We start from the raw sequence: 26,062 nt of genomic DNA, 5'->3' as shown, positions 1-26,062 counted from the left end.
AAATCAGATGTGTGGAAGTGCTGTTTCTGGAAGTTTCTGTATCTTGGGCAGAGTAGAAAGAATGGGCTGCCAGCAAGTAGGCTACTGGGCACCAGGTGAGTGCAGGCCCAGGATGCCCTGGAGCCAAAGGCACTCTGTCTACAGGGAAAGGCTGGCTTTGATCTGGGGGGCCTCCGAGTCCCAGGTCAGTGACAAAAGGCCCAGGGAGCAGACTGCCCCTAGTCCTCAGGCTGGATCCTGAGGAGGGCCCTCAGGGACCAGTGGCAGTTGAAGACTTGAAGATTTGAACACAGAACATAGTAAATGGTAAAGGATCTGCCTGCAATGCAAGAGACCTGGGTTCGATCCCTGGGTCAGGAAGATCCCCTGGAGACATGGCAACCCGCTCCAGTATTCTTGCCTGGAGAATTCCATGGACTGAGGAGCCGGCAGGTTATAGTCCATGGAGTTGCAAAGCGTCAGACACAACTGGGCGACTAAACACTTTCATTTTTTCATAATTGCATTAGATTGCCCTCTCCACACTTACACTTAGACGCTTTAAAAAAGAGTATTATGTCACATCCCTGAATGAAAAAGTAACTTTTCTTTTAATGACTTAATCCAATTGGGGGAAGACTGGCTGTTGGAACCCCACAGTCATACTTCTGGCACTATTAACCACCCTATGTTTAAAAACCTGATTTCAGGAATTACTACTATCAAAGGCATACTTGGCTGTAGTAGTGCTGGCCTCAGAAGCTCAACGCAGTTGCAGGCATCTTGGTGCTTGTCCCCAGCCTGGGACCCTGCAGAAGGCTGGGTGAACTCAAGTGCTCACTGCCTCCAGGACAGGTGGGTCCCTGCTGCCTCGTCAGTCTGGGCAATGTTCGCAGAGCCAAACACTTTCCAATCTGATGGTTTTTAATGAAGTATTTCCAACGCTGACTTGATACATGCAATTTTTTTAAACCTCCTTTGACATGATAAATGTTGCCATCCACCCTGTTCAGCTGTGAGATTGTTCACTGTGACACAAGGCAAGGCCTGGGAAATTCTGTCCCCTGCTAATTTATCCTTGGGAAAGAAGTCAGGCCACATTTCCCACTCTGCTTATCGCCTTGGGAGGCCCTCGGAGTTTCTGAGGAGGGTGCGGCTTGAGGGGCCGCTCCCTGCGACACGTGCCCAGCTCCCGCGTCCAGGCTGCCTGGCTGGTACAGGATGGACAGACCTCCCTCCCGAGAAGTGCACTGCCGGGCGCCAGCTGTCGCTTACAGTAGAGCTCATTAATCTTGTGTCCTCAGATGGATGGCACTGGACTGCCATGGGCAGACAGGCCCATTAAAGGCAGATCTGATTCTGCCTACGTGGACGCCACCCCCATTAGCCCATCTGCATGCCTGTGTACAAAGCGGGAACACAATGGTCCACCTCCACTTTCAAGCGGAAATGCTGAGACATGAATGATGGAAGGAGGCAGCAGCAAAGATGACGTTAAGACGCACAGAACAGGAGGTTCCAGCTGAGTGACTTTCCATAGGTCTCTACCTCACAGGGAAAATCTTCCATGACTATTGTTTGGGAAACCAGCTGTGTTACATTTTCCCCTTTCCCAAAGCATTTGGATGTGCACGTGGGAAACACCCGACACGTGCTCTCGGAGGCAGTGGGTCTGTGGCTAAGCAGCCAACAAGGAATTCTATGTAAGTCACAGATAATACCATGGGACTGCCTGACAGCACCGCTTTTAAAAACCAGTAAAACTGGTCGATTTTTGGGGATGTTCTGCAAAGGAGCATTTTATTTTCTAACGATCTTTGCTGGAAAACGCTGGAAAACTCATTCCATGAGCTAAAAAATCTCTCCCATGGCCTCATGACAGACTTCCTAATAATGGTAATTAAAAGTTCCTTTGAAAATATAATCTCTTTCTTGAGTCCTGTTATTCTGGGAGAATGAAGGGTGAAGTTATGCTTAGAAATCAGGACTTCGTTTGTGAAAATCTGAGTTGTACACAGAAGGTGGGGAAAGGGGGAACGCTCCCCCGGGTGTGAGCTAGGGAGGCGTCACTTTCCTCATCTGACCTGAGCTCACGCTCTGCTGCCGTCCTAACCATCCTAACCCCCCCCGCCCCGACACACACACACATGCTCTGGGCAGAAGGAGAGGTTGCAGCTGTGGAGTGCGGTGTGCAGGGAGGGCCCAGACTGGCTGTGATGGTGCGCCTGCAGCTGCGCCTGGGGTCACCCCACCCTGCGCCTACCCCCAGATCCAGGCTCTCCCTGCCAGACACTCAAAAAAGCAACATGAGGTCAGGAGAGTCTCAGGCCAGGAAGCCCAGGAGCAAAAAAGTTTTAGCCTTGCAGGCAGGATCCTGGCACTCCAAACCCATCACAGCTTCCGTTTTGCAGAAAAGCACAACCAACCTGGGGCACCCAGAGCATCTCTTGGCTTATCCAGCAGGGGCCTGTTTGCTTATAAAGATAAATGGGGCTTTTGGGAACACTGATAGTTACTTAAGGTTCTACACAGAAACCTCACTTCTCTTTACACACGCTTTCATTTTTGCTTCAAGTGTCATCCAATATTTGTATTGGGGACATTATGTTTTGTGTAGCTTAAAAACAACATGAAATACTTCATACACATTTGGAGATAAAAAGACAGACAAACTTGGTTTTCCTCCTGTGTTATGTTGCCCGCCAGCAAACAACAAAGCCCTACGTGGCCGTGATGAGGGCACCATCTCCTTGGAAGAGTGTCACCCTCTATATAAGACATGGGCCACCTTATCCAGTACTGTTTTCTCCTCTTCCTGAGGCACATTCACTGGCCTTGAGGGGACTCAATCGACATGCCCTTACTATGTCCTCACTTATGTGAATGAGCCAAGCAAACCAGAGCTCTCTGCCCCTGGGAACACCAGCGCGTGAACAGATGACAGGGGCAGGCTAGGGGGTCTTTTCTCCCAGTGCAGGGAGAATGAGGAGCTGAGACCAGCACCCACCTGCCTGTAGAGCTGCCCCCCGTCGGTGGGCTGCAGCCGCGACCCGTGGTCACCCATCTGCGGAGAGCGCTCTCCCAGGGAAAACCCACAGCTTGGCCCATCGTCGTCGCGGTCTGGACTGTCCGCCTTTGTGTCCCCCTGGACGCCAAGCTCCCGAGCCTGGGGAAGGTCTCTGGAAGCTCGCTCTGAAATGGCAGGAGGGGACAATCACAGCTGAATTCTTCTGCCCTCAGCCTAAGTTTTAATGCCTGAGGTTCATCACCCACTTCAGGGGTTATCACAACTTCACTTCTCAGCCCTCTCTCCCTAGGAGGCTCATAGTGACCACTTCACTCATTGGCCACTTTCTCCATCTAAACCTGACATAGAGGGTGCCCAGTTTATTAGAGGAGATTAGAAATATTACTATTTGTAAATCATTCCTGCTCTCAGTTACAGTGAAAGGAGGAGGGCCTCCAAAGTACTGATCAATAGAAAACTTGACAACTACTTCCAGTTTTGCTTAACGATGGTTTTCTAGGTCATGGCTATCTTGAAGCAGGTTGAATTCGTTTTTAAAGAAGTTCTCCACCCCGAGGGAAGAGCATCATATCTCCCCATTCCCAGGATGTCTTAAAACTGCACACACTGCTGAGGAGAGTGGGAGCAGAGGGTCTTTGGGGGCTAAGAGGAACCAACCACCACGGGGCCCTGAAACAGCTGACGAGGCAGCCAGAGTAGCAGACACCAGCAGCTCCAGCCCTGTGCTCGCCAGACAGCATGGCCAGAGAGGAGCCTGCAGAGCTGGAGGCCACTCTGCCTTAATCAAAGCCATCAATCAGAGGGCAAATAGCTCTGGTTCTGCCATGAACCTGGGAATTGAGGCCTAAGTAGGTATATGCTTCATATACTGATTTCAGAGGCTGTGAGAAAGCTCCTCTTGGAGCTCAGAGAGACCACGTTAGAGCCGGGTTTGCCAACCATCACCGTGGAATGAACCAGTGGAGGACTTTGGGGGTGATAACAAATTCATCCATCAGCAAAAAGACATGGCAGCAAAAAGCATGGCTGCAGCAGGGGCTTACAGACCAGCGTGTTCTTCAAACGAGCTCCCTGGGCAGCACCGGACGACCCCACTGCCTTTGCTCTGCCTGGACTAGGCTTGAAAAATAACCTGAGATAATCAGAACATGACTGTGTGCGGAGCGGAGTGGGTAGGCGGACAGCAGGGCCTGGGGCTCAAGAACAAACCCCATACAAAGGAACTCCCGGGGCCGAGCTACCTCCATGAAGTCCTCCGCGTCGTCCTCCGCCTGCCTCCCTTGGCGCCAGTGCTTGAGCAGCCACCTGAGCTTGACGTAGAAGAGGAAGATGTTCTGCTTCAGGGAGCGCAGCTCCTGCTGCATCAGGTGCCTCTCGTCGTCCCAGGCGCGCTCGTGCAGCGAGCTCTGCAGGGCCAGGCCGTTTGCCTCCCGGTCGCGCCGCCGCAGGGCGCAGCGGCGTTCCTCCTCCGCCTTGGACGAAGAAGAGAGGCGCCGTGATGGGCGGCTGTCCCCACCTGCCACCCAACTGAGCCTCTGCCAGCGGCCATTCCGCCTGGGATGGGAAACTCAGAAACTTCCCCCCCGCCCCCCACTCCCTGAGTTTAGTAAACTCCTCTAGAGGCTCACTCTTCACAAAACCCCAAGCGCTTCCTGACTCCCCGTTCAAGGGGAGGGGTCGGCATCATTTCTCATCGTGGAGTTTCTCGTGCGGTTTTTTGATGTTCCTTAGGCCCCTTCAGGAGCACTGTCTCTTGGAGGCAGGGCTCACAGCTGACCCAGGGGCAGACCCTGTTTGTACTCCGGGGCTGGTACCTTGTGCCTTGGCACATTGCAGGTGTCCAGGCAGAGTAAGTGGGAGTCCTTCCCCCTTGACTCACTGAGCCCTAGGGTTCCCACAGACCCCGACAGAAAGATGACAAGCTAGTACTCCACTGCACATGGGGTGCAGATAAGGGCACAGGAATAGCATCCATGGTGGCTAAAGTGATATATATGCTGAAAGTCTTTGCTCCACTGACCAGAAAGGGTTAGAATGCCAGTCTTGCTATTACCCTAACACCCCATCTTGTGTCAAAAACCAACAGGTGGGTTTGGTTTTGTTTCCCTGAAGTACTAGAGAAAGTACTAAGTTGGGTGCTGACACCAGACCTCGTTGGCACCTGAAGCTGGGAATTTCACTCACACACTCAGCAGCCCTGAGTCCCAGCACTGGCTTTGTCCCCTGTGGACATGGAGCTGGACAGGGAGAGGAGGGGGCAGCCTGACTGCTGGAAGCCCAGTGTCTGCCATTTATTTGTGTGTTATCTCAGGCCATTGACAGATCCTTGTGAGGTTTCAGCTGCGAGTACAGCTGACCCCCACCGTGCATGCCCAGTGCCAGGCGGGTGCCCCAGGACTGGCTCCGGGAGGCACAGCCCTGGGAGGGTCTATTCTTTTAGTTTATTTTTTGATCTATAACCTCTTGGAAATGTCCCTTCCTGACTGGCTTGCTCTGCTCCCTCTTCCTCCAAGGCCCTTCTGTTCCAGGATCCCCTTTCCCTTTCAACAAGCCCAGATGACTGCTCAGAGCCTCCAGCCAAGGCTGGGAGAGTCTTCACCCCACAGCCCTTTATCCTGAATCCAGTACTAGAAACACCAGGAACCTGCAGTTCTGCTGACAGCATCTCCAGGGATAAACTCATTTTCAAACATGATTTTTGGAGCAATGTAAAAAACAAACAAACAGCTAAATTCTCTAGGGATTAGGTTCAGGTGATATGAAATTACTTTTCTTTGGTGATAATATGTGAAACTTGACCTGTAAATATAACTTAAAAAAAAGGGACACGTCTAGTGGTACCTGGCTTGGCTCTCCCTGAGCTTCATGGCAGAAGGTGCTCCCTTGATCAGTTTTTAACCCATTTAGATGAGCAGAACCACAGACAACATGAGGCTTAAGTGGCATGCACATTCCTTGCCAGAGTAAGTACATACTGATACCTTACTGTGCATAAGACATGCATTTGAAACACCATGGTGCCATCTCAAGATCATCTGGTTTTTGTTTTCAAAGATAACAGATGTCTTCCAGGAACAAACACAAAAGGGTCTGAGAAGCAGTCATGGCCATTCGAGCCTGGGTTTGCGTCTCGGGTGTGTCAGGGGTGGCAGGTACCTTGGAGGCCTGGGGACAGTGATCCCAGGTCCTGGGAACTCTGGGGAGGCGCTTAATGGATGAGGATTTTGAGCCAGGACCAGGTTACTCTAAAATGGCTTAAAGAGCTGTAAGGCCACAGTCCAATTAGTGGCAGCTTTTTTTTAATACAACGGGTGAATTGTTGATCTAGCAGAAAATTGACCTGATACTGACGAAATGTACCAATCTGCAGACACTGTACATTACGGACACATTTTCATGTCCAGCGCCCTGGAAGGCCTTTTACTGGTTCTGGCTGTAGGAAAGCTTGTCTGTCGCGTTACTCCTTCAGTCGTGACCAAATCTGCAACTCCATGGACTGCAGCCCTCCAGGCTCCTCTGTCCATGGGGATTCTCCAGGCAAGAATACTGGAGTGGGTTGCCATTCCCTTCTCCGGGGGATCTTCCCGAACCAGGGATCAAACCCACATCTCCTGAGACCACATACTGACCAAAGTCAGGATGGAAAAGTGTGCTTTCCAGCCCAGCAGGAAGGTAGACAGTGATCTTTGTGAGACACCCCGAGGTGGGCAGCTTGACTGGGTGCCCTTATCCATGTGCCCTCCAGCTCCAAGTCCAGGCTGCCCAGTTGGTGCATGAGACCGAGTCCCTATAAAGCACCGCCCAGCCTCTCTCTCTCGGGGCTTACGAACAGAGAAGGTGGTGCTGGATCCAGGTCATATTTACCTTCCAGATAGTGTCTGTCAATCTCACTGCCTCTTTCTGATGTAGTCTGACTACCTGCGCAAGCTGACCCTGAAGCTCCTTTATTGATACACTCTGGGGGAGCCCCTGAGCTGATCAGTGGGACAAAGGAAGGGGTTTAGTGGATACATTCTGTTTGGGGGAGCCCCAGAGCTGATTGGTGGGACAAAGGAAGGGGTTTCGTGGCAGTGAGAACTTGGCCCAAGCTGAAGACACGGGACAGACCCGTGCACGAGGCAGGGGCACAGAGTGACAAGATACCCGCGGGTGCAGAGAGTGACTCTCAGCAGCTCCCCCAGAGCTCCGCCCGCATCTCTAACCTGGCAGCCGGGTCGGTGAGCAGTGCCATCACCTGGGCTTCGGCCACCACAGCGCCACAAACCAGGCCAAGAGGAGGCAGCCCCACATAGGCGGCTTCTAGATGACTTTCTAGAAGCTGCGGGCATCAGAGCTGGCGATCATGCATGACTGCCTCACACACGGCTTTCTGGACTCACTGCCCAAGTCCATGAGTGTCTCCCTCAGTTGCATAATTAATGAGTTCATACTTTCTTGTTAAGAGTTCTTCCTGCCCCATTGGGAGGCCTCTCTTTTTTTCCCCAGAGTCCCCCCACCCAAGATGCTTAGGGTGAGTGGCCTGGGGCTCCTTCACTGAACAGACGCCAGTGCCTCGGAGGAGCTGCACAAGGTCTGCCTGCCACATTACATTAAAATACCTACAGGAATCTTCAATAAAACGGTTACTGGTAAAATCCATCTTTTACACCTTTATGTCCAAATGGCAATGACAGAGGAGGCCGAGCTCCTTTATGACATGTTTTTTAGAGATGGAAACACTGTCCTATTAAAAATCTTAGGCATCATTGACATTGAAGCATGATGTGCTGCCCACTGGTCCAGTGGTTAAGAATCCACCTTTGCAATGCAGGGGACACGAGTTTGATCCCTGGTCGGAGAAGATCCCACATGCCACAGGGCATCTAGGCCTGTGTGCCACAGCTACCGAGGCCCGTGCGCCCTAGAACCTGTGCTCTGCAATAGGAGAAGCCCGAGCACCCCACAAGAGAGTAGCCAGTGCTCACAACCAAAGAAAAGCCTGCGCACAGCAACGAAGACCCAGCACAGCCAAAAATAAAATAAGCCAACATTAAAAGAAATAAAGCTCTGTGGACAAGTAACTGCTCCTAGGTAGGACGCTGCCACTCTAGTGTTGGAAAAACCAAAATACAAACAGGCGATGGCAGAATCTGCCATCCAGGATCACCACCACTGCCACACAACTGCACATGCTCATACACATCACATACGTGAGAAAGGTTTCACACAACAACAGAGATTCCCACCAAACATACATACTTCCCCTTCATCACTGAGTTGCAGAAACCATCCCACTCACCTAAGATTCTGATTAGTCACCAAACACATTGACCTCGTCCTATGCAGTTCGTTTACGTTCCACCGACGCCTTCCCCGGTGGTCCCCCTGCCATGGACACGTGTTCATCTCGACAGCACGACCACCTCCCTGTATTATCACTGGGAATCCACACTCCAGCCTTCCCCTACATGGCCTGTGCCACAACGACTACACTGCTCATTTCCCGGACATCTTCAGAGAAAGTGGCATATAAATTACTTTCCACACGAAAGACAACTTCGCTACCTCAATACACAAACAAAAACCAAATCAAACCAAAAAATCAAAAATCTTTCCACATGGTTACTTACTAGGTGACAACAACGCTACTCATTCACCAGGACTCCATTCTGTCTCCCTCCCTGTGACCTCATCTCCCATGACTTCCATTTTGTTCGGGGCAGTTCTGCTACTGCTTCTTTCCAAAGCGGTTTATCGGGTCAGCACCTGTGCCTGCGTACTTGGCATATAAACCCCACATCCTTTCATCGAGGCTGGTATGTCACAGCTGAGGCCGAAGAGTGCTCTCGTTGATGAAAGGACAGGAGGAGGGGCTTGAGAGAAGGACTCCGGGATTTCTGACCCAGAAACTCGATCCTCTGGGCACAGGCTCAGTCTCATATTTACGTGTAATCTGACCCATGCCTGTGCTCCTCCTTCAGCACTATTTTTAAGGCGCCCGGCACATTCCAAACCATATATTCCGTATCCTGCTTTCTTAACAGATGGAAGCTCTCAGCAGACTTGCCGGGAGCCTCAGGGAGCAAAGCCCGGGAAGACGCCCGTGCCACATGGGAATCTTGCTGGCAGCCACCGAGAGGAACAGGCAACCAGAGTATTGGCCTTTCTGAAGTCTGCTCGCTTTGTTCTCCTCTGAGCGGTTAACTTTTCTGTAGCTGCATTAGCAGGCTCATGGGTGCTGGCAGGTTGGGACTTTGGCTCTCTCTGGCTGCGGCAGCTCTGAGGGGCTGGGCGAGGATATGGACACACCGTGCCCCCCCGGGGCTCAGCATGTGCAGCCCAAAGGGCAGGCCTCCCACCATGCAGACCTGTGATCTGCTAACACGCTACTGAATAAGAGGCAGCTATTTTCTTTTTCGTCTTGTTGTGACTGCTGCTGCTGCTGCTAAGTCGCTTCAGTCATGTCCGACTCCTAGCGACCCCATGGACTGCAGCCTACGAGGCTCCTCCGTCCATGGGCTTTTCCAAGCAAGAGCACTGGAGTGGGGCGCCATTGCCTTCTTCTTAGTAGTAGTTAAACATACTACTAAGATTTGGTGTCTACCCAAATCTTCCCAAATAAGCACTTAGCTTCTGTCCCCTTTCCCCAAACGTGAAATCTATAACGTAAAAAACACAGAAGGCACTTCATAAATGGGACTTGAGGAATCTTCTAAACTTCAGCTTCAGTTCAGAAAGTTGTTTCTTCTTTGAAGCCACCAATCTAAGGTGGCTTCTGTCAACCCCTCCACTAGCACCTCCAAGGAGCCAAGGGCTGAAGGAAATTCACATGTGTTTAAGAGTAGTTAGTGTTTGCAGACAGACCAAGGTCACGTCAAGGGCAACGGAAGAGGAAGTCCAGACACCATTAGCAAAGGGGAGGAAGAGGATAGGATTAGCAGATGCCAACTAGAATACACAGGACGGATGCACAAGAAGGTCATACTGTATAGTTCAATATCCTGTCATAAAGCTTCACAGAAAAGAATATGAAGAAGAATGTATATATGTGTGTAACTGAGTCACTCTGCCAAACAGCAGAAATTAACATTGTTAATCACCTATGCGTCAATTTAAAAACAAAAAAACCCTGCTGGCAGTACACCTCGCCTCAGTCTCAGCCCCATTCTAGACGAAAACGTCTGTTCCGTCTGCCTTCCCCGCAGTTACACGGCGCTCCAGGGCATCCGTGCCCTGTGCCGAGTCTTTAACCCAGAGTCACTTCTCTGGCCGGCTGCCCTGCTACTGTGTGTACAATTTCCAGTAGAGCCTCATGGGAAACCAAGTGTTGGCAATGTCTTGCCAGCGAAGTCTTCACTAAAGGGTTCTGAGGGTTCTGCCCCCCAGAACTGTCCACAGTACGATCCTTTAACCCAATTTCACATTCAAAGGCCAAGCTGAGCCCCAGGGTGACATCCATGCCAGGGACACACACAGAGAACCAGACCCTACGTGGGATCAACATGGGGCTCCTCTCATCATGAAAGGAAAAACTATGGAGCTGTCAGAGGGGCCAGAAACCAGAGGGGTGTCATCTTTTAGAAAGTATTTTAAAATTGTGTCTGCATACATGAGTTTTCTCTCCTGTGTGAAATGCCTTGGTGAATAAAAAGTCAGAATGAAGTGTGTCTAACTCCTGAGTAAATCAGTTTCCCCTTCTAGGAAATGATGCTCCTGGACCTTGCCTTTTACAGAGTTGTTTTTTATTTTTTTACTGTCTCATTAGAACGTATAAAATTAAAGGAAACCAGACAGACGCTTGAAAGATGAAACATTCCATGGCAAGATAGTGGGCGTAAGGATTAGTCACCCGAGTGATCTGGGTTTGGAAATGGCCCCCAAGGAGATGGAGCGCCTTTTGGAATGTCCAGGCCTGGTGGGGAGTGGTCAGTGGGGGCCAGTCCCTGCTGAATAGGTAGCACTCCTCATGGGAGGGGCGGGGGTGGGGAGAGGACGGGCCAGGCCCGAGGAGGCAGTTCTGGCCCTAGCTCCATCACCAGTCAGCTGGGGTGGGGGAGAATTTGCTGACACTGCCTCGTGCTTTCTTCCCACTTGTAGAATGAGGGGGTCTGTCTGAAGATCCCTTCTGAGCTGTATTGTTTGGTGACCCAAAGTCACCGCACAGCACTAGCTAACTTTGCTACGTGCCCTTTTACGAAGGTTTATTTTCCCACGGCACTGTTTCAGCTAAGCATCTTCCTCTCTCCAGATTCTCTGTGGCTTCTGAAGCTCTGCAGAGCACACATGCCCAGGAGAGTCAGGGGTAGACTTGTTGCTCCTGGGGAACCAGCAGGGCCTGGGGGTGCAGGGCAGAGAGTCCTCTGACCTCATCACAGTGAACGGGACACGCTTGGTAGACAGGACACCCTGGACGGTGTATAGAGGGAGGAGGGAACCGGACCACCCAGAGAAAGGGCCTCTGGGGGCAGAGAAGAGTGGCAATGTGGCCCGGCCTCTGGCCATGAGTTTTCGTGCCAAAGTAACCTGTGTGCAGGACAGGATGCAGATGGGCTGGTTTTGGCCTTACATGTGCTGTCATTCGATGTAGTCTGATTGGCTAGTTTTTGCCCATTTTTACTGTACATTGACAGTTATAAAATCACACCAGAACAAAGAGAACATTGGTATCAGCTACTGGAGCCGTGACACCCCTTCCTGCCAGGCAGTCTTCAACAGCAAGACATATTCCTTCTGGTTCTTGATCACTATTCATACTTCGTTACATAGCACCTAGCACTCTTAGGGGACTTTCTCACCCGACTGAGAAGTGAGCTTCTGTTTGCTTCCGGAAGCAAACACCCCGACCTCTCCTAATGCAGAACACGCAGCTCTAACCTTGCCGCAACTTCCTCAACAGGCGGTACCAGAGCCAGACACCCACCTCAGGGCCACCTACCTTCTGTCCTGGTGGAATTACCTAAAGGGAGGAGCCTTCGCTGACGGGACAACTGTGACCTACAACAGGACCCCCGATCCTCCCCTCGCTCCTGCCCTGGCTGCCACTCATCTGATCTCTCAGTTTGGACTGTGAGATGCATGGGAGGGATTTGTTTTTTTGCTTTTGTTGTTTTACAATTTTAAACAAAATACAAAGGACAAGAGGGTGGGGTGGGGTGGGGAAGGTAGACAGGCAGCTGGAAAACTATAGGATGAGGAAAAGCAGTACTATCCACAGTGACTGTGAGATTTGTGGACATGGGTTGCTATGGCAACAGAGACTGCGGAAGAGCCCCCGGGTCAGAAGAGCATCCCTGGGTTCTGCCCTATGTCTGGAGCACCATCCAGAAAAGGAGCAGGTGGGGGCGGGGCAAGACACACAGGCGGGACACTCTTGGTTTTCAGTCCTGCTTTCCTCACTGCCTGACAAGCAGCCACAGAGCCTCATGAATCAGTCTCAGTCGCTTCGCTTCGTTTCCAGGCCCCCTGCCCTCACCGTGTGAATCCCCCAGTTCAGTTGTATGCCATGGATTCTGATTCAGTTAAGTACCCCTCTGATCCCACATGCCCCATATCCCCATCATGTTCCCTAGGGGCCTTGGACCTAGGTGGGAACCGTCACACAAACACACAGCAAAGGAGGAGTGGGAAGGTGAGGGGGACCCCTGCTCACCTCGAGGCTGAAGCAGCTCTGGGCTCCAGGCCGGCAGCTCCCGGCATCCCCGTCGGCTCGGCGGTGCAGCTCCCGTGCGGTGCGGAGATGGAGGTGACCCCGCTCCTCCCCTCGCTCCTGCCCCGGCTGCCACTCCATCTGATCTCTCAGTTTGGACTGTGAGGTGCATGGGAGGGATTTGTTTTTTTTGCTTTTGTTCTTGTCTTACAATTTTAAACAAAACACAAAGGACAAGAGGGTGAGGTGGGGGCGGGGGGAGGTAGACAGACAGCTGGAAATCTATGGGATGAGGAAAAGCATGACCAGAGAAACCAACGTAAACACAGCGGCGTCAGAGAGAGGAGAGAACAGAGCCAGGAGGAGGAGCAGCAAAACGGCAGGCTGAGAGATCTGAAAGGCAAACAGAGAAACGGGAGAATGCAACACGCTGGTCACGAGGCGCATGCGATGGGGACGCGGGAGCGAGACTCGCCCGCAGTCAGGCATCGGGCACCAAACGCCACAGTCCAGGGCGGTGCACGGAGAGCCGTCTGAGCCACACCACTCGCCGCCCTCGGCTCCGGGATGCTGTCAAAGCCATCCTTCTCTCCACCACGCTCCTTGCCTGCCCCAGTTGTGTCACAGAGGGAGCCGGTGGGCTGGACTGTCCCTGGGGCGGTGAACCCAGGCACGGATGCACCCGCTCCCGGGAGTCTGCTAATTATCCTGACTTCGAAGAGCGCTTGCACTGCGCTTCAAACTCCTCTTTGCTTCTTCATCGAGATGGCTGGTCATTGAGGACGCCAAAAAAAAGGAGAAGGGACAGAATGCGTCCATCCTTGGTGCTGCCAGTGGGTTAGCCTCGTGTCAAGAGGGAGGACCTCTTAGCCAAGAGCAGTGGCGTGGTTAAAAATAAAAGGGAAAGGGGGAAAGAAACAAGGAAACAAAAGAGAGCTAAACCAAACCAAACCAAAAAAAAAAAAGAGAGAGAGAGAGAGAGAAACCCAACCAACAGAAAGGCTTTGGTTGAAACTTGAGGCTTTAGTACAATGCAGGTTTGCGATCATAACCAAGCAGCTGTGAGCAAGGTGAGTTGGAGCGCGGCAAGGCCAGCGAGAAGGAGGAGGAGCAGGACGGAGCAGGGAGGCAGAGCCAGGAGCCCCCTTACCTGCAGGTCCGGGCCCAGCTCCTTGCCCAGGTTCCCCACCGGGGAGTCCCGGGATACGGAGGTCACAGAGGACAGGAAGCTGGATGACTCGGTGAGCTGAGGCAGCGGGGACAGGCCCTCCCCCAGTCGCTCCACCTGCTCCAGGAAGGCCTGGAGCTCTTTCCTGAATGCCTTCATCCTGGCGTTGAGGGTCCCCAGCAGCTGGGGCTCCTCCCTGATGCCCTGGCCGCAGGCCCCGGGCGAGGCCTCTCCGCCCGGGAGAGCGGCCTCGGTGTCCGTGATGATGCGCTCCACCGTGCGCTCCAGCCGCTCCGCCTCGTGCCTGATGCTCGCCAGGCGCTCCGAGTCCTCCCGCGCGCGCAGCAGCTCCGCCGGGCACTCGCCGGCCTCCGACGGCCTCCCGCTTCCGAAGCCAGACGTCTTCTCGAAGGTCTCCTCCGAGTCACTCTCGCCGCCAATGGGGCCCTCCCGGCGAGGCTGCACGCGTCCGTCCTCACCGTCGTCGCTCCTTCGGCCCGTGTCGCTGTCAGCATCGCTGTCCCGCGGGCTCGGGGCGTGCGGGCCCGGCTGCAGCGTCAGCACCTCCCCGCTCAGCTCGCTTATCGGCAGCCGCACCGCCTGGAGCTCGTCCTGCAGGGGCGCCCCGCCCCCTGCCAGCCAGCCCGGCTCGGGCCGCGGCTCGAACTTGAACTTGCTCAGCTCGTGGGTCAGCTGCCGGTTGTGGTCCTCGATCTCGGAGATGGACCGCCGCAGCAGCTCCGCCTCCTCCTCCACGAACTGCAGGTGCCGGCGCAGCTCAGCCGAGGACTCCAGGGAGTCACCCCCGAAGGGCGAGGTCGGCCCACCGGGCAGGGATTCCCGGCCGCGCAGGTCTTCCATCTCAGCCCTGAGGCCCCGATTCTCCACCTCCAGCTCCACGATCTTCCGGCCCAAGATGCTGGCCTCCTCCTCCACCAGCCTCAGCCGCAGCTTCAGCTCCGCCTCCCGGGTGCTGGGTGGCCCGCCGGCCTCGCCCGTGGGCAGGGGGCTGTCAGCGTCCCCGTAGAGGGCCCTGTACCTCTGCAGCTCCTGCTCCAGCCGGTCCTTCTCGCGCCCCAGCTTGGCCATCTTCCTGAGCATCAGCGAGCCCTCCTCTTTGGCAAACTGGAGCTGGCACCTCAGATCCGCGCTGTCATCCTGCCCAGAGAGAGAGCCCAGACCAGGGTTATTTGAAAATATCACACCTTCCTGTTTTTGACGATTTTCCTCGCACCTCACCCCTCACACACACACACACACACCACACATGAAACACCATGTGTGCATGGGGTCAGTGCATGGGGTCCACCGAGAGGGGCCATGACAGACGGGGCAGGCCTGGTCCTTCATGGGGGCACCAAGGCCTGTTTGGGCAAAGGTGCACATGAAAACCATCACCCAGGAGATGAATGGAGAGGAGTGAGCAATGAAGCCCAGCACCACCACAGTGTGGCGGCCCACCCCACTTCTCTGGGTCCATCCTGACCTGTGAGACACCCCAGACCCCAGGCTTAGCCTGGGACAGGTGGACAGGCCTCTGTGCCAACTTCTACCTGTTGCCACTTACCTCCTCCCTCCACAGAGGGGCCGCCAGCACCTCATAGGTCCTAACGGGATGGGGAGGCCAGGTGACCCCAAATCAGCCTGGCTTTCCACAAATCTGAGAACCTAAGACAAGGCAACCCCCCCACCATCCTCCTCCCCCAGCTCATCCCATGGATGACGTGAGGATGACTCAAGATGATGGGCATGAGGGCCTCTGGATGCTAAGCTGCAGAGTAAGCACCCGGCTCTGGCGGTTAGTATGAGATGGATACTGTAAACTTAAGGCCCGGATGACTCACACCCTCTCTCCATGCAAACTCGACTTCAGCACGTTTTAGTGGCTATGACAGCAGGAAATTAATCCCAGAAACCCAAGGCAAGGTGTTAAGTGGTTTAAAATCTAAAAAGTAGGGCTCCTCAGGTACCCAGAGGACTCTGGAGGGTCACGGGAGCAGGCTGTCTGCTAAAACCCCACACTGCTCGACCAAGGTCCAGAAGGCCCTTTCAGGACCAACTAGAGAGTGACCCTTGCCTTCCCCATGCGGTCTCCACACCTTGGAACTGCATCAGTTCTGGATCTGGGCTCATGCTACAGCTTCATAAATGACACTTGGGTGGCTGGCAACAGTGACCAATGTCATGACTCATTTCTCTGTGATTGGTCATCAAGTTCCAAAAGATTCCTGGGAACCAAGACTTAGACAAAGTCTCCCTCCTTATTTGGTGGTCACATCCCATCACCAGGGGAGGAAGAGTCATCAAACCAGCAAATCAACCCTGGGGGTGGGGGGAGCTCCTCCAGCTGGTCACTTGTGCAGACGGGTCAGCAAGAGAACATGGTTCATTCTCCACGGGTTCCTGCTGCACACTCACCACTAGGCAGAAAGACCTCCCTGGGAGCCCCTACCTTGCCTCCTCTCACCACTAGACCTGAAGCCAACTTTCTGCTTTGTCTGAAACTCAATGAATTTGGGGGAAAGGACCAAGTAACTTTTTTTCTTCCTCTTTGCATATCAGGAGTGATATATAAATGTCACTGGGAGGAGGGCACAGTCTTCATGATCTAGAACTTCTCACATTAAGGGTCTGGTTTGGTTTTGGTTAGGCTGAACACCAAAGAATTGATGCTTTTGAAGTGTGGTGCTGGAGAAGACTCTTAAGAGTCTCTTGGACTGCAGGGAGATCAAACCAATCAATCCTAAAGGAAATCAAATTTGAATATTCATTGGGAGGACTGATGTTGAAGCTGAAGCTCCAATATTTTGGCCACCTGATGCGAAGGGCTGACTCATTGGAAAAGACTCTGATGCTGGGAAAGATTGAAGACAGGAGGAAAAGGGGCCACAGAGGATGAAATGGTTGGATGGCATCACCGACTCAATGGACGTAAGTTTGAGCAAATTCCAGGAGATGGTAAGGGACAGGGAAGCCTGGTGTGCTGCAATCCATGGGGTCGCAGAGAGTCAGACACAATTTAGCGACTGAACAACAACAACAAAGGTGGACGTAACGAGGGGTCTGCGACAACTGGAAGTAAAGCTGACTGGCCACGCAATGGAGCAAGATAGGTTACCATCACTGCTGGGGTAACGATGTACAGGGCCTACACAGAATACATGGGCCATAAAACACATACAGTATTTAATCCTAACTTAACACTAAGGGGAAAAGCCTACTTATTTGTTATTCATTCCTTCAGGAAATACTGAATACATATTGTGTACCAGAAATTGGCATGTTAAACAACCCAGGTTCTTAGAACTTTCAAAAGCAGATCAAAAGCATCTTTTTAAATTTTTTGATATAGATTTATAAGAAATCTATGTGTCCAAATATAGAGAGGTCTTTGTTGTCACAAGAAGGGGTTTGAATAAACTAAAACAGGTGTCAGTGGAGACAGAGTGTCAGTACTTTGTAAATGAATCACTTCAGGGATGACAAGCCCAGGAGAGAAAGATGTTTAGCCCCATCGTGAACCTGGTAGCTAGTGCTTGTCCTGAGTCTAGAATCACCTACACCATCCTGTCTCCAACTTAAGCACAGAAGTTCACTTCAGTGCTGGAGACAGCCGTGGAGACAGTGGAGGGGAATGTCACCTGTCCCAGGGGAATTCCACCTTCAGCCCGGGACTCAAGCCTGGGCAGAGTCCCAGGCGGGACCAGTGTCCTGACCCACCCTCCCTGGAATCTCACGACTGGTGAGCCCTTGAGATGGTGGCGGCCGAGCAGCAGAGCCCCCTGCATAGTTCAGGACGCTTCTATCTCAAACCAGGGTCAGGGCATCTCAGGCTGTCTCTCCTGAGGGTTGTTCCCCCCAGAAGTTGAGCTGAACTGCTGGAGGATGCACATGGAGTCTGGTGTTCCCCAGGGCTCTGTGCTCAGATAGAAGCACTTATCTGCACCCCCCTACATGGTACAAAACCCCAGCAAGCCCTCAAATCGCCTTGACTTCTGGAAACCTTACACTGTCCCCCGACCCCCTGCCATTCCCCACAAATCTGATTCTAAATCAGAACCATCTTCCTCCCCTGTCTCCTCGAACTTAAACCCAGGCCGGGTAAAAAAGCAGGATTCTACGACATACCCTAGTAAGCATCCGATTCATAGATTACCTGAGGATTGACCAAATATCCAAAAAGGCTCCAGCTCCTTAAGGAAAGAAACTACCCCCACACCAGGAATTCTAACATATGATGAAAGCATGCTTTGTTTCTATGCAACACCCATGCACAGCCAGCCCTGCCACCAGGACTAATGCAAGTTTTGATTAAAAAAAAAAAAAAAAAAGGCCCGTCTTTGAAACCGAGGGAGTGTGTGGTCAACTTCATTGCTCAGTGGGGGCAGCCGAAGCCGGCATGAAGGTAAGGGGAGGCTGGGGGGAGCCGGGCTTGGCCTGTTCTGGGGCAGGAGGCCAACTTCTTCTGATACGATGGGGGAATCACAGCCTCAGCTGTAGCAGCACAGGCTGGACACCCATCTTATCTGGTAACTGAAGACTTTCTAGAACTCTGCCAAGACTCCCCGGGAGGGGCAAGGCCGACCTCGAGCTCTGGTTTCAGGAGACGGTCCGACAGCTCCAGGAAGGAGCATGAAGCAGATCCAGTAGCCGGCCCACGTGACTCTCTGTGGTGTGGCAGAGAAGCCCAGCACGGCCCGGGGTGGGGCAGGACGCACACAGGACCACCACCGCCGCCACCAGCAGAAAGGCCTTGACAAGCAACAGAAATATAACGCTGCGGGTGTATATTGTCTGGCTTGCAAGTCTGCCTCTGGCCAGCACCCCAGCGCCGCCGACCGCTGCTCGCGCTCCTACCTTGCGCCGGGGCGGCAGTTTCCTCTGAGCTTTGGCTGTAGACCTGCAGTTCCCAAGGTGCTCGGCTCCTCCGTTCTGCCAGACAGAAACTCCCCGCTCAATGACCCCACTCTCAGGTCTCCCCCTCCTGCTCCCAGCCTCACTGACCCCCGGTGAGTGCACTGCACTAGTCACCCCACGATATGCAAAGATGACGCTTTTAAAGAACAGCTCTTCCCCGGTCAGAAGCCAGAAGTTGAAACAGTCTTGAAGGCCAGGGGCCGAAGCGCCCAGCATCTGGGGACAACAGGCTTTAACGTCCCCATTATTAGCAGTTCCAAAGTGAGATTTGGGCAGCAGAGACACGGAAGAAAACAGCTAAGCCTTGCCATTTCTCCGGCTCACCAGGCCTGCTGCTGCTGCTGCTAAGTCACTTCAGTCGTGTCCGACTCTGTGTGACCCCATAGACCGCAGACCACCAGGATCACCCGTCCCTGGGATTCTCCAGGCAAGAACACTGGAGTGGGTTGCCATTTCCTTCTCCCTGGCCCTCCATGAAAGCTGCTGTGGGGATGGGGGCTTCAGGGAGAGGAGAGACCCAAGGGAATGGGGAGGGGGGATTCACAGAGGGGTGGGCACTGGGCCTCGTAGTTTCCTGGACTCTCCGTGGTGTCTCTCTCATCACTCTGTGCTCTGGGGTCTCCAGGGAGCAGACACCCCAAAGAGGCCTTGTTCTTTCCAACATCTAATACTAGTAGCAATTTAGAAAACAAAGAAAGAAATGCAGTGTGTTCAGAAAAGAAGTTCTGAAGGACACAATGCATTGTGCGCAGAGGGCCCCACTCTGACCACCTTGCAGAGAACACCTTGCTTTCGATTAGGGCAATTTAAGATACTATTTAGCTTGTGCATTAAAAAAAAACTCCAACCCTCAAAACGATGCTTTCTGGACAACCCGACGTGACGGCAGCTGTGCTATCTCACTCTTTTACTGTGTGACTGACTTGGACGGCCAGAATGCCCGTCACCATCTGAGAACACAGCAGAGCCCCGAACGGCACCGATTATGCTGCCCAGGAAGTCGGTCTGTTCCCCTCCTTCTTGAGGAAACCACCAGCCGACCAGTGAAAGAAACAAAAGGGAAGAGCTCTTGGTTTGGGAAGACAGTTCACCCATGGAGGCTCTGGGTGAGCTCAGATGACTGCACAGGTGGTGATTCTTTGGCGACCTTCAAGGTGATGCTCACACTTTTCAAGAAAACTCAAAATGAGGAGACATCACATGAGAGTGAAATGCTGCTTACCTGGGTGAAGGCTTTCTTCTCTTTGTACGCTTCCCGGCTGCCTCTTCTCTTCAAGGAACTCTGAAACAGAGCCAGGCGACATTCTGTTACAAAGTGGGGGGGTCACATGTAGGAACCGGATCAAGGCAGCATGTCCCCTCGCCCCCGGGAGGGGACACACACACAGTGGAAGGAGGCTCTTTTGTCACTGGAATCACAAAACAAAGTAGAGCTTGGGAGGTGTTTGCCTCCTGAGAGGCTTCAAGTCCTGATTATTGAACTTGGGGTTTTCCCCAATCGTTCAGTTTCATAAACAGGGACGCCAGGATCATTGTGACTGAGGAGGGGGGACGGGAAGAGGGTAGGAAGTGTTGGAAAACACATACGTAATGTTCTGAGGGTGATTTCTCCTCTGAATTGTTTTGTTTGGACTAATATCAAAACTAATTGCTGGCCTCACCTGGTGGTCCAGCGGTTAAGAATCACCTGCCAACGAAAGGGACATGGGTTCAATTCCTGGTCTAAGAAGATCGCACAGGCCGTGGGGCAGCTAAGCCTGTGTACCACAACTACTGAGCCCGCGCTCCAGAGCCTGTGCTCTGAAACCAGACAAGCCACAGCAACAAGACGACTGTGCGCCACAACTAGAGAGGAGCCCCCACTTACTCAACTAGAGAAAGCCCTCAGGCAGCAATGAAGACCCAGCAGTGCCAAAAATAAATTCAATTAAAAAAAATAATTGCTGTTTCCTGGGCCCCTGTGGGTAAGCGGTGAGACAGAAAGTGGTTGGAAGGGAGAGACGGTGGTCCTGGTTTATGGAGAATCCAGGTCGCAATATTCCCCACGAAGCCACTGCAATTCCTGATTAAACCTCCCTCTTAGAGGTCTTAGCAAGCTCATCATGTATTCATATGAGAAGTAGCTAGTTTTACACCCATCACAGAGCACCTTGGCCTGCTGTGGGCAAGAAGTATGTCTGAAAGACAAGCATATGTATCAATCAAAGGGCCAAGGAGTGTCTGAGACGGAGGGGCAGGAAGCCAAGGCAGTCCCACCTTGGGCAAAGGGAGGAGACAGAACGGCTGGAAGGAGAGGGAGGAGCTCTGAGGGGACGACAAAGGAGCTGAGAGGATGGACATCGTCACAGCACATTTCAGAAGAAAGCAGTCTGGAGAGTTCAGACCGGCATCATTCAGACCTTAGGGAGACTGTGGCGGAAAGGATTCCCCCACAGCTGCCGCCTTCCCTCTGCAGCTCCCCCTGAAAGAAGGGACAAATCCCCTCCTCCAGGGGAGCTCATGGGGTAGGGGGAGAGCGTGGCAGTGCCCTCTGGGCTTCGAGCCTCTGCCTCACCTCTCACTCTACCCGGCCTGGGGAGGAGGCTCTTCTGCAGGCCGCCTCCATCATGTCGGATCTAAAGTTAATTCACTCAGTTCTGTGTACATTTTGGTGTCTTGGTGTCACATTAGATCATGCCATGTATTGGATGAATCTCGGGGTTAAGAAACAACTAAAACTCTAGCTTCCCTGAGCCTCCTGGAGGCTGGTGGCCTGGTGAAAAGGTAACTGAGAGAAGAGATGAGAAGTTAGAGTTGGTGTGGGTGGGGAGCGGGTGGGGAGCGGGGTGGAAGCTGGTCCCAGAACCCCAGCTGCAGTAGCTTCTCCACTGACCTGCCTGGTTGGGGGTGGGGAGTCTTCTCCCTTGTCCTGCCCTGAACACAACTGCCCAGTCCTGTGATCATTCCAGTGAACCAGGGAACAGGCAGGGGGTTGTGGGAACCCTGACACAGATCCTAGTCACAGTGGCAACTACAATGAGAAACACCGCAAGGACTGAAATTAACCAGCAGCAAAGAAACTATAAAATTTTGGTTGGTGATGGACACAGATGAACGCTGGGTGTTGCTTGATGGGAAAACCCTATGTTATAAACATGCCACATTTTTCCCAAATCATTTTATAAGACTCTTTAACCAAATTCCTCTCTCTCTCTATATATATATATATACTGTACCATCATCATTGCACTCGTGTCTGACTCTTTGGGGCCCCACAGACTGTAGCTTACCAGGCTCCTCTGCCCATGGGACAGTGTAACATATACACACATAAAAAGTATTTGTGTGTGTGACAATATACACACACATATATATATACACATACACAAACACAAGTACTTTTTTTGTATTTGTAAGGGAGACGAGGATGAAGGACTTAAAAGATTCAAAAATTCAGCTAAAACAGAGATAGGCAAACTAAGGCCATCAGGACCAATCAACCCACAGCCTATTTTGTGACTAAGTTTTACTGGAGCACAGCCTCATCTATGGATTAGGAAGAAAAAAAACCAAAACAGATCCACACTATGTGTTTTTAAAAATTTCAGATGAATTAAAAATCTAGATGTAGAAGACATGCACACAAAATCTCAGAAAGAGAGAGATGAATTTCTATTTGTTTTGGGGGCATGGACTTTATAAACACAAGAAATGAAAGCTGAAACATCCAAGGAAAGATGAGTGGATTTGTAAGATTAAAAATTTTTATATTATCAAAATAAAACACTTAATAGTATTAAAAAGCAAATGATAAAATGGGGAAAAAGGGATTTTTTGAACACAAGACATACAAAAGAACAATATTTGGCAAGCAATAGGGAAAGGAAAACCATCTTAATAAGAAAATAAACAAACGGCCAATAAACATGATGACCAGTAATTAAAGCAACAAGGTATAGTTTCTCCCTTAAGAGATTTATGAACCAAAAGAAGTATGACGCCCAGTGTTAGCAAGTGTCCCCAGACCAGCCCCCCACACGGATCAGCATGAGTGGACTTCCAGTGGGCAGTGCAGCCTGACCAGTGCATATATGTGACCCAGGAATCCCACCTCTGGCAATGTGTCCTAAAGAAAAACACTGATCCTTGTGTGAAGATTTATGAATGAACCAAGAACGCTCATCACAGTACCTCTCATAATAGTAAATGAACACTGTGCAGGTTATTAAAATGATGTTTCTGAAGAACACTTAAAGATTCAGGAAATATACTAAGAGGAAAATGCCGACTACAAATAGCATGTATTTTGTGACTTCAACTTATATCTATAAATTATAAGTATGCATATGTATTTCATACGTATGTGATAAAAGTCAACTAGAAAAAAGGTTTATCAAAATGTGAACAGTGATCCCCTTTGGTTGATAGAATTACAAGTGATTCTAATTTTTTGCATGGCTTTTCAAAGTCTCCAAATTTATCGGCAGCGAATACTGTTTCCTTTGCAGTTAAAAAAACAGGAAATGAAATTCTGTCCACTACAGCGGAAGTCACTCAGTCGTGTCCGACTCTTTGCGACCCCATGGACTGTAGCCCATCAGGCTCCTCCATCCATGGGATTCTCCAGGCAAGAGTACTGGAGTGGGTTGCCATTTCCTTCCCCAGGGGATGTTCCCAACCCAGGGATTGAACCTGGGTCTCTCGCATTGTCGGCAGACGCTTTACCGTCTGAGCCACCAAAACCTCACTATTTACCATTAAAAATTATGACTCTCCTTGAATGGAATGATCAACACTTAAATCACTATGCTAAATGGTAAAGGTGAACACTCCTCTCTGAAATGAAAATCTTTTACAAAGCAATACCAAAAGCATAAGACAACTTCCAGTTACTACCGAAGACTGAAAGAATAATTCACCACCTGATTAAAGTACACATGCTGAAGATACAAACACTAGTTGAAGTATAGTCTTAAATATACATGCAAAAACCTAACTAATTTGCATACAGTGTTGAAAAAGGGCTTTCTACATTCAGTTATGTCTGGTAAGTAAGCCTTGTTTTAAGACATGGGTTTTGTAAATATGGTTATTATTGAGGTCTCCATCTCTTTGGGAAATAAAGGATCAACATATTTTTTAGGATAAACATATAAAGGATCCACATATCAACATATTTTCCTCCACTAAAGAGGTCAGAGGAAAGAGGCCATCACTGAATCACAGGTGTCTGTGTGGGATGACAATGGCCTCACCAGAAGTTATCAGCCAGGTTTGGGGTCTCTTTTCACAAGGTGATGCTGCTTTTATTAGTTTGGTCCTTGAGGTATAACTGGTACACATATGGTTGGTGAAAGAGACCAGGAAGCCCTCTGAGAGTTAGGGGGACTGGCCAGGCACCCCACAGCACTGCAGACATGTGCTAAGCTGTCATGAGTCCCAGACTAGGGTACAGGTCCCTTTGCACTCACATCTCAAGTCTTGCCCAGGTAGGGCTCCATGCTCTGGGTGCACTGGTGGGGACCCAGGGTGCAGGAGGAGGGGTATGAGCATCATGGCCAGCTCACCCCTCCAGATGACTCAGATCCAGTGGAGAGTCTTTCAACAAATAAGGAAAGGGGTGAATGCTGACTGTCGAATGAACAGAACCCAGAAGGGTGACTCCCCTGTGATTCAGTCCACTCTTCCTTTTTAGCCTGGCCAACTGCCATCAGACCAACTCTAAAATTCCTATTGAGAAGGAAAAAAAATTGAGTTTGGATCCAAATTGAATCCATCTATGGCTGATACATTTGCTGAGTATTCAGTCAGTTCAGATCAGTTGCTCAGCTGTGTCCAACTCTTTGCAACCCCACTGATGGCATCACACCAGTCTTCTCTGTCCATCACCAATTCCCGGAGCTTGCTCAAACTCATGTCCAGTGAATTGGTGATGCCATTCTACCATCTTATCCTCTGCTGTCCCCTTCTCCTCCTGCCTTCAATCTTTCCCAGCATCAGGGTCTTTTCCAATGAGTCAGCTCTTTGCATCAGGTGCTGAAGTACTGGAGCTTCAGCATCAGTCTTTCCAGTGAATATTCAGCATTGATTTCCTTTACGATTGACTGGTTTGATTTCCTTGCTGTCCAAGGGACTCTCAAGAGTCTTTTCCAACACCACAGTCCAAAAGCATCAATTTTTCAGCCCTCAGCTTTCCTTATGGTCCAACTCTCACATCCGTACATAATTACTGGAAAAATCATAGCTTTGACCAGACAGACCTTTGTTGGCAAAGTAATATCTCTGCTTTTTAATATGCTGTCTAGGTTTGTCATAGCTTTTCTTCCAAGGAGCAAGAGTCTTTTAATTTCATGGCTGTAGTCACCATCTGCAACGATTTTGGAGCCCAAGAAAATAAAGTCTGTCACTGTTTCCACTGTCTCCCCATCTATTTGCCATGAAGTGATGGGACCGGATGCCATGATCTTTGTTTTCTGAATGTTGAGTTTTAAGCCATTTTTTTTTACTTGCTGAGTATTGGATATGATTAAATAAACATGAAGTCAGGCAATTATTTGGACTTGCGTGTCAATTCTTAACATTTTAAGCAAGCCAGTTTCTTTCCAGTGATTTCAGAAAAACTATCAAGCTCTCAATTGCAACAACATTTCAGATACAGACTTTGGGCTTAAATTTTATATTGCGAATAAAAGGCAGCAAATGAAATTTAGGATGCTGTAGATTATGAGTCAGCATGGGAGAGAGTATGGATGGAGGCAGAGGAGTGTCAGAATTCTTAAAGATTCTTGCTGTGTGCTTAGTCGCTCAGTCGTGTCTGACTCTTTGCAGCCCCACGGACTGTCATGTAACAGGCTCCTCTGTCCATGGGGATTCTCTAGGCAAGAATACTGGAGTATTCTTGGAGGCTGCCATGCCCTCCTCCAAAGGATCTTCCCAACCCAGGGATCTAACCCAGGTCTGCCACACTGCAGGAGGATTCTTCACCAGCTGAGCCACCAGGGAAGCCCAAGAATACTGGAGTGGATAGCCTATCCCTTCTTCAGGGGATCTTCCCAACCCAGGAATTGAATTGGGGTCTCCTGCATTGCAGGTGGATTCTTTACCAGCTGAGCTATCAGAGAAGCCCATACAAATTCTTATTATTTTGCAAGTTGTTTGGATTTTGAGTGCTGATTTGCAGCACACAGCTGTACCATCAGAGCAAGAAAATGAAGGTGCCTGGGCCTTCTTCCTTTTAGGAGGACATTATTAACACCTTTTTACCTGTATTACCATTCTCACTATGTTATGAGACATGAAGGATGGGAATTACCACCTTCTCCTTCAGGCAGAAGCACCAGGTCCCAGCTGGGAGACACCTCCTTCC

At 51.0% G+C, this 26,062-nt stretch overlaps 1 protein-coding gene across 1 annotated transcript in view; it reads right to left on the bottom strand.

Moving 5' to 3' along the window:
• Positions 1–26,062, bottom strand: part of MTCL1 (microtubule crosslinking factor 1) — a 113,011-nt gene that overhangs the window by 25,487 nt on the left and 61,462 nt on the right. Inside the window, 6 exon segments of the mRNA XM_070361497.1 lie at positions 2,987–3,138; positions 3,141–3,171; positions 4,249–4,479; positions 12,636–12,791; positions 13,783–14,958; positions 19,940–19,999. Coding sequence (XP_070217598.1) covers positions 2,987–3,138; positions 3,141–3,171; positions 4,249–4,479; positions 12,636–12,791; positions 13,783–14,958; positions 19,940–19,999 — 1,806 coding nt within the window.

Source organism: Bos mutus, chromosome 24, assembly GCF_027580195.1.
Source record: "Bos mutus isolate GX-2022 chromosome 24, NWIPB_WYAK_1.1, whole genome shotgun sequence".
NCBI classification, from domain to species: domain Eukaryota; kingdom Metazoa; phylum Chordata; class Mammalia; order Artiodactyla; family Bovidae; genus Bos; species Bos mutus.
Note: the sequence above shows the minus strand (reverse complement) of the source record. Positions and strands in the feature narration are given on the sequence as shown.